Genomic DNA, 7,402 nt, shown 5'->3' with positions numbered 1-7,402 from the left:
CACGCATGAGCATGAGTATCTTGGTTCCGCGCTCGCAGTCCCCTCGTTCCCGCCTTGCGCTCAAACTCTCAGGCTGGCGACACGCCTGCACTCTCCACTATGGAAGACTTGCGCTCCCCCCTGCGGCCCAGGCGAACCCCGTTCTCCCTGCGCCTCCCACCCCAGTCCTCCAACCCCATCTTCTGCCTCCCCAACCTAACGACGTCGCTGTGGTCTGCGCTCCCGCCCTGACCAGCAGGTGAGAGGCGGAGGTGCAATGCCATCCCGCGGCTGTCAGGTGCCCAGGGAAGAGTTTGGCGACCAGCAGGGCTGCGTGGATTTCGGGCAGCGCCAACTTTCCGCCTATATGACTTTGGGCAAGTGACTTCATTCCTCTGAGCCTGTCTTTGCACCTGCAAAGAGGGCTACGTATCCCTTCCAGGTAGAGTGAGTGTGGTGAGGACCCAGCGGGTGCACAGGGCACCAGGCGCACCGATGCTCGGCAGGCCAGGGCGCGCGCTCGCCACAAATGGAGTTCCCCTGTGCGCGCAGCTCTGTAGCTCCAAGTGCAGCCCGGAGCGAGCCCGCCGAGCCGCGGGATCCCTCCGGGGTGGGATAAGGGAGGGGAGCCCCCGCGGCCCCCTCCCGGCCCTCGGCGCGGCCTCGTGCGTGGTATCATTGGCCCAGGCGGCCGGTGGGCGGGAGGATGACATCAGCGGCAGGTTGGATTATAAAGGCGCGAGCAGAGTCACGGGCTCAGAGCGCACCCAGCCGGCGCCGCGCAGCACTGGGACCCTGCTCGCCCTGCAGCCCAGCCAGCCTGCTCCGCATCCTCCAGCTGGTCTGCCCGCCGACCTGCGCGCCCTCGCTGAGGCCTGTCTGCGCCCCTCGACCCCAGCAGCACCATGCATCTCTCCCAGCTGCTGGCCTGCGCCCTGCTGCTCACGCTGCTCTCACTCCGGCCCTCCGAAGCCAAGCCCGGGGCGCCGCCGAAGGTGGGTGCTGTCGTGGGGACGCCAAGCCTGGGAGAGGCGTGGGAGGCTGGGGGCTTGGAGAATGCGGCGCGCAGGACCCAGGAGAGAGGGAAGGCAGGCGGCTCTCTCCTCCGAGATGCGCGTGGGCGAGAGCCGGGGAGCCTCGAAGCGCGGACTCGGGGGTCCACTTCCCCAGCCTCCGGAGAACGTCGGCCCATGCGCAGCCCCCTGCCCCAGTGTGGCCTGCCCGGCGAGCAGCAAAGGGAGGGCAGGGGGCTTTCGGAAGGAGCGGCGAAGGCGGCCGCGTGGCAGGTGGATGCGGGGCCAAGCTGGCCGGCATCGGTGGGGGCGGCTCTGGGCTTCGGAGGGACACCCCGCGACGGCGGGCGCGTGGGGCTGGAGCATCAGAGTCCCCCGTGCTGCAGCCGCGTGTCCCTTCACCTGCCCGTTCTTTCCTCGGACAGGTCCCGCGAACCCCGCCGGGAGAGGAGCTGGCCGAGCCGCAGGCTGCGGGCGGCGGTCAGAAGAAGGGCGACAAGGCTCCCGGGGGCGGGGGCGCCAACCTCAAGGGCGACCGGTCGCGACTGCTCCGGGACCTGCGCGTGGACACCAAGTCGCGGGCAGCGTGGGCCCGCCTTCTGCAAGAGCACCCCAACGCGCGCAAATACAAAGGAGCCAACAAGAAGGGCTTGTCCAAGGGCTGCTTCGGCCTCAAGCTGGACCGAATCGGCTCCATGAGCGGCCTGGGATGTTAGTGCGGCGCCCCCTGGCGGCGGTGAGTACTGACCACCTGGCGCCCAACCCCAGCCCGGCCCGGGACCGCCCGCCGCCCAGCCGTCCTTCGGAGGCGCGCGAGCTGGCTTTGCTCAAGTTGTGCTAGGCGTTTGCCAGCCGCCCCCTTTATTATCCCACTTTACAGACAAAGAAAGCGAAGGATAAAGTGATCGGGGAACTTTGGCAAGGTCAGAAACGGCTCAGCCTGGTTGAACCCACCTGGCTTCTTCTGGAGAAGCAGAAACAGGCTTGGTGGTGTCTCACCCACCCCTGAACCATAGCTGAACTAGAAGCACTGGCCCCGATTGGCCAACTGGTGGGGGGATTGAGAGGAGATCATGGGTTTGTGGGAGCAGAGAAGGAAGTTTACACCCACAAGTCCAGAGAACATTGATCATCTGCTGGCCACCATGCCCCCTGTAGTGAGAGTAGCCCTCTGTTGGCACTGTCAGGGCGCCCTTCTGCCTGGGACACTCCGATTCCTGTCCCTTCTCTAAACCCAGGCAGTGGGCAAACTGGTCTGTCCAGGGTCCTGAGGCAGCTGCAGCCCGGTGGCTTCAGGGGTGAATCTCAGTGCTTGTGGCACTATTTCAGGGAATAGGAAAGACACAAAAGTAAATATTTTTTGCCCCAACCTCGAACTCAACACGTCCGAGTCCCTCACCAACCCTGTCCCGACCCAACCCGTGCTCTGGGCTCCGTTTCTGGTGTGGAGTGTCACCCCACCCTAGGGCTGGAAACCTCTGCCCTACTGCCACCTCCTGCCGGGTGCCGCATGGTGGTAATTTACTGCTGCAGAGAGCCTCACCTCTCCTCTTTCCCTCCTCTCCATTCCTGCCGCCTGCCCGTGCCCACTGAATAACATCCCAGCCTCTGACATTGACAGTCATGTGCGTTAGGATCAGGCTCACCCGGCTTTCTCACTTTCTTGCCTCCAGCTCAGCAGCTGCCACTGCCTGTCCCACACTTTGACTGTCCCATCCCAGGCCACAGACAAGCTGCTGTCTCCTCCCCAGAAACGCTTGTCAGTGTCGATCTTCCCCTGGAGGGAAACAAGAGCGCCTGTCCAGCACGCCGTCTCTTTTTTACAGTACAGAACACCCATTCACCTCTCCATATTGAACAGCTTAAGGGCGAAGTGCTGGCCTAAGGCACTCTAGGACCCACTGCACCCCGAACAGACTCTTAGAAATATTTGTCAATGACCAGAGAAACCAGCACACCCTAGCCCATGGCCACTCCCACCTGCCCGAGGTTTTAACCAGTGCCCTTCCTCTCTTTGCAGCCAGACCTCACTCGGCTGTGGGCTTCTCCCTAGTTCTGCAAAGGCTGTAGTTCTGTGATCTTGACTCTCCCCTGCACAGGGAGAAGAATGATTCTGACACTTGGGGACCAGCCTTCAGTAGCTACCCTTGGAATGCCTTTGCTCTCTTCTCTCCTGTCTAAACAACAAAGAGACGGAGTCTGAGGCCACAGATTTTCAGTTTGATTTAAGCATCAAGTTCAAACTTTAGAACCTGAGCAAATGTTAGTGACTCTCCATTGGTTCGTACCTGGAATGCGCATCCCCACAGGGGCCTTGTTCTTGGGCCTGGCTGTCTGTGGTCACCAAGTGATGGCCAAACGGGTGGTGAAAGATGCTGTGCAGGAGGAATTCACACTGCTAAAAATTCTCGACCCCTTTGATCAGGGGGGTACATTAATCTCCTACCAGCTCTCTTAGCACAGATGAACACTTACCGTCAACACCCTCAACGCTGGCTTACTCCCAACATTAGCTGTTTTATTATTATTTGGGAAGGCCGGTGTGGATTTATTATTTGGGTTTAAATGAGAAATAAAAACCCCACCCTCACTGCCCCCGATTCCCAGTGAGAGAGCAGAACATCGTTCCTGCTGGCGATGCTCAGGATATATCACTGGGCATAAAGAGAAAGACAGCTTAGATTTTTCACATTAATGAGAACTCCTTGAGGTTGTGGCCGTTTCTCCACGCAGGGGGTGACCTGGGCTCTAAGCCACCGTAATGATGGTGGCTGATGGTTCTAGATGTTGATTGTAAAATGCTAATGACAGAGACTGGGTGTGGGTGAAACCTGAATGAACACTTTGCCCCTGGGGCCCAGCAACATCACAGACAGTTGTCATCTGTGTAAACTCATGGCAGAGCCAGAGAAGGGAGTGGGGGAGGGTTCATCAAGCCATTCTGGCCCAGGTCCCCTCTGTGCATGCTGTCCTTTGGGAGGGCACTGAACACCCCAGAAGGCCACCTTCCTTGGGCCCCGGGGCACCCACACACCCATTAGCAGGGAGTTTGCCCCGACAACGCTCAACCCAGAGCCCATGACTGTGCATTTCCCCAAGGCTGGTGTGAGACACCGTTTCCTCTGCTCCTGAAGGGGACCTGGACCCAGACCCTTTCCTCTGCACAACCAGCTAGGGAAGGAGGTGCTGTTTACTGGGTGGCAGCTGTGACCCAGACACTGCCGATGCCCAATCCGAGGCTCCCTGTTGAATCTGAAAGCCAGCCCTGGGAGATGGCTATTATCCTATTTTATGGGCGAACACTCCCAGCTATCCAGGGTCATCCAGGGAGTCAACATCAGAGTAGAGATTTGAGCCCAGGATTCCTGATCCTGAGACATCTCTCTTCTCCTTCCATCCACGGTCACTCAGACACACGAACCCTGGGCGAGCACTGACTGAGGGTTTGCATTGTAGCAAAAAAGGGATGGGGATTTTCCATTCTCTTTCTCTCACTGCGTCTCCCTGAGTGCCAAGGGCAAGGCCTGTGGTTAGACTGGGGGAAGGAGGGCTGCAGACACTCTGGTTCCACCTGTACTGGGGCAGCAAAGCAGAAGGGGCCTAGGGAGTGCGCAGTGGGAGGCCCCTCCCCTCTGCAGGAAGGCCTGGTGGGGCGGGTGGTGGAGGTGGGGGGACATCCCTCAAGCTGCTGGAGGAAGGGGAGGAAAGGTTCTAGAACCACCCTGCCTGCTAGGATTTCTCAGCTAAGGGGCGAGAACTGAGCGTCCCGTGTTCACTCTGTGTTTCAGGATTGGGAACTGGCTCCGTTGTGCTGAGGTCATCTTTGGTCATCAGCCTCCAGCATCTGGAAACACCTCCAACGCAATGTGGCTTTTACATTTCTTTCTTTCTTTCTTTCTTTTTCCTGGTACTGGGAATACACAACACCAGCTGTTTTATTATTATTTGGGGAGGGGGTTGTGATTTTATTATTTGTTTTTTTAAATGAAAAATAAAAAGTTATATATTATATATATTATATACATGAAACACACACACCTACACCGACTTGATGACAAGGGACAGTTTTTAAGAGACTGACAGAACCAGCTGTAAAACATTGCTGTTTGTAAATTCATGTCATGCATAAATGTATTTATGTTGTAAAGCTATTTATATTGTTTATAAAGAGATATTTATAAAAATTTTATTTATGTAACTAAATGAAAGAAGTCAATCATTGTAATGTTTTTGTCCTAACTAGTTGAAAAAGTGTAAAAAAAAAAAAAGTCATTCCATGAATATCTTGAAAACTGTCTTTATTTACTTGTTGCCTGTATTTTTTAGGACTTAGGCTGAGGCAGAGGGAGAATGTGAAGAAAAGGCATTGCCTCCAAATAGATCTGACAGCCAGATTCCCAATTCTGGATTTATCTGTGTCAGAGTTCCCTGGAGGGCTTGCTAAAAATACAGATTCCTGCCTCCTCCACCGTCTGACCTACCGAATCTGATAGGACTGGCTGTGTAAGTTTTGTCCCAAGTGATTCTGACCAGCTCAGCCACGTCAGGAAGCTCTGCTCAAACACCTGACTGCTAGGAAGTCAGATGTTATGAATTAAATTAATAACGGCCGGGCGTGGTGGCTCACACCTGTAATCCCAGCACTTTTGGAGGCCAAGGTGGGTGGATCATCTGAGATCAGGAGTTCAAGACCAGCCTGGCCAATATGGTGAAAGCCCATCTCTACTAAAATTACAAAAATTGCCGGGTGTGGTGGCAGGTGCATGTAATCCCAGCTACTCGGGAGGCTGAGGCAGGAGAATCGCTTGAATCTGGGAGGCAGAGGTTGCAGTGAGCCGAGATCACAGACTGCACCCCAATCCTGGGCAACAGAGCGAGACTCCGTCTCAAAAAAAAAAATTAATTTTGAATTCAGCTGACTTAGGGTCCTGTAAATTCTACTCCATCTTCTGCTGTTAGTGGAAGAAATAGCTGCTAACTCCCTCTCTGTTTGGGGGAGAGTTAGAACGCTTCTGTGTATCTTGCAGAATTGGCCAGGTCACCTTACGAATCTCACCAACTCTGTTTTCTAGATTTGCTCACAAAGCCTAGGATGGGTAGTTTCTGCCTCATAATGAATGCCATGGTCAGCTGGGAGCCGAGACCTCAGAGAGAAGGAAAAGGCGTTATCAAATTTCATATCTGTAGTGTGCTGCGCTTTGTGGGAGGGTTGTGGGTTTCTTTTCACTTGAAGCCACTAACAATTACATTTCCTATGCCCCATGGAGCTATGAGTGTGGAATTATGAATATAATTTAGAATTTATGAGTATAATTTAGATTAGAATCTCTTCTCCTAAAACCAGCAGGAACTTTGAAATGATTCCGAGGTACTCTCACTACATGCTTGGTTGGATGACAGCCCTGTGCAGCCTTCCCTGTCATCTGTCCCCTGTTAGGGGAAGGTGGGGACATACCCTCTTGGGCCAGTAACATCAGTGGATTGGCGGCACCATGCTCAGGGGAATTGGGAGCAGTGTTGCCCTGTGCTCATGGGTCCGCAGGCACCGAGAGGAGTTCCAGAGGAAAACTGTCACTGGGGAGGTAGCCAGTGGCACCTGGTCTTTCTGTGGGTGTTTGAGCCCAGGGACCTTTGTTCCAGGTAGTCCTCCAGCAGCAACCTCTCAAGTGTGTGAGTAGCCAACACAGTGACATTGCCCAGGTGAGAAATCCCCTTTTAGACATGTTCCTGGCTGGGCACGGTGGCCACACCTGTAATCCCAACAGTTTGGGAAGCAGAGGTGGGCAGATCGCTTGAGCCCAGGAGTTCGAGACCAGCCAGGGCAACTTAGCAAGACCCCCATCTTTACAAAAAATAAAAAAAATAGCTGGGCACGGTGGTGCCCACCTCTAGTCCCAGCTACTCGGGGGAAGGCTGAGGTAGGAGGATTGCTTGTGCCCCAGAGGTCAAGGCTGCTGTGAGCTGTGATCACCCCTCTATACTCCAACCTAGGCAAGATTGAGACTGAAACACACACACACACACACACACACACACACACACACACACGAAAGAAGACATGTTCCAGCTTCTACAACTTCCCTCAAAAGTTATCTCAACTTCCACAGGTGCCCCAGAGGACATTTCCAGTCCCCCTTCCTTGGGGACACCAGTGGAAGCCACCCAGAGCATGGCTACCTTCCTCTGTCCCACTCCCACCTCCGTGGCTGGAAGATCATGGGCCAGCAACCCTGACGCTGAGGGGTCCAGCACCCGAGCCTCACCAGTGAGTGCCCCAGCTCCTTGTGCTGTCTGCAGACCCCTTACAGACCAGGGAGGGAGCAGGGGGTGGCAGAAGGTGACACTGCCAGCTTTGCTGGTGGCAAGGCAGGCACGTCTTCCCGAGGCCCAGAGGCAGAAGGGATGGCAAA

The 7,402-nt window shown here is 55.4% G+C and overlaps 1 protein-coding gene across 1 annotated transcript; it reads left to right on the top strand.

Moving 5' to 3' along the window:
* Positions 1 to 730: 730 nt before the first annotated feature.
* Positions 731 to 5,284, top strand: NPPC (natriuretic peptide C). The gene is made up of 3 exons (XM_030803385.1): positions 731 to 974; positions 1,418 to 1,728; positions 4,781 to 5,284. Exons 1-2 carry the CDS (start codon positions 885 to 887, stop codon positions 1,706 to 1,708), a joined length of 381 nt encoding a protein of 126 aa, XP_030659245.1. The 5' UTR covers positions 731 to 884; the 3' UTR covers positions 1,709 to 1,728; positions 4,781 to 5,284.
* Positions 5,285 to 7,402: the final 2,118 nt, after the last annotated feature.

Source organism: Nomascus leucogenys, chromosome 22a (assembly GCF_006542625.1).
Source record: "Nomascus leucogenys isolate Asia chromosome 22a, Asia_NLE_v1, whole genome shotgun sequence".
Classification (NCBI taxonomy): domain Eukaryota; kingdom Metazoa; phylum Chordata; class Mammalia; order Primates; family Hylobatidae; genus Nomascus; species Nomascus leucogenys.
This window is presented reverse-complemented; position numbering and strand designations above follow the sequence as displayed.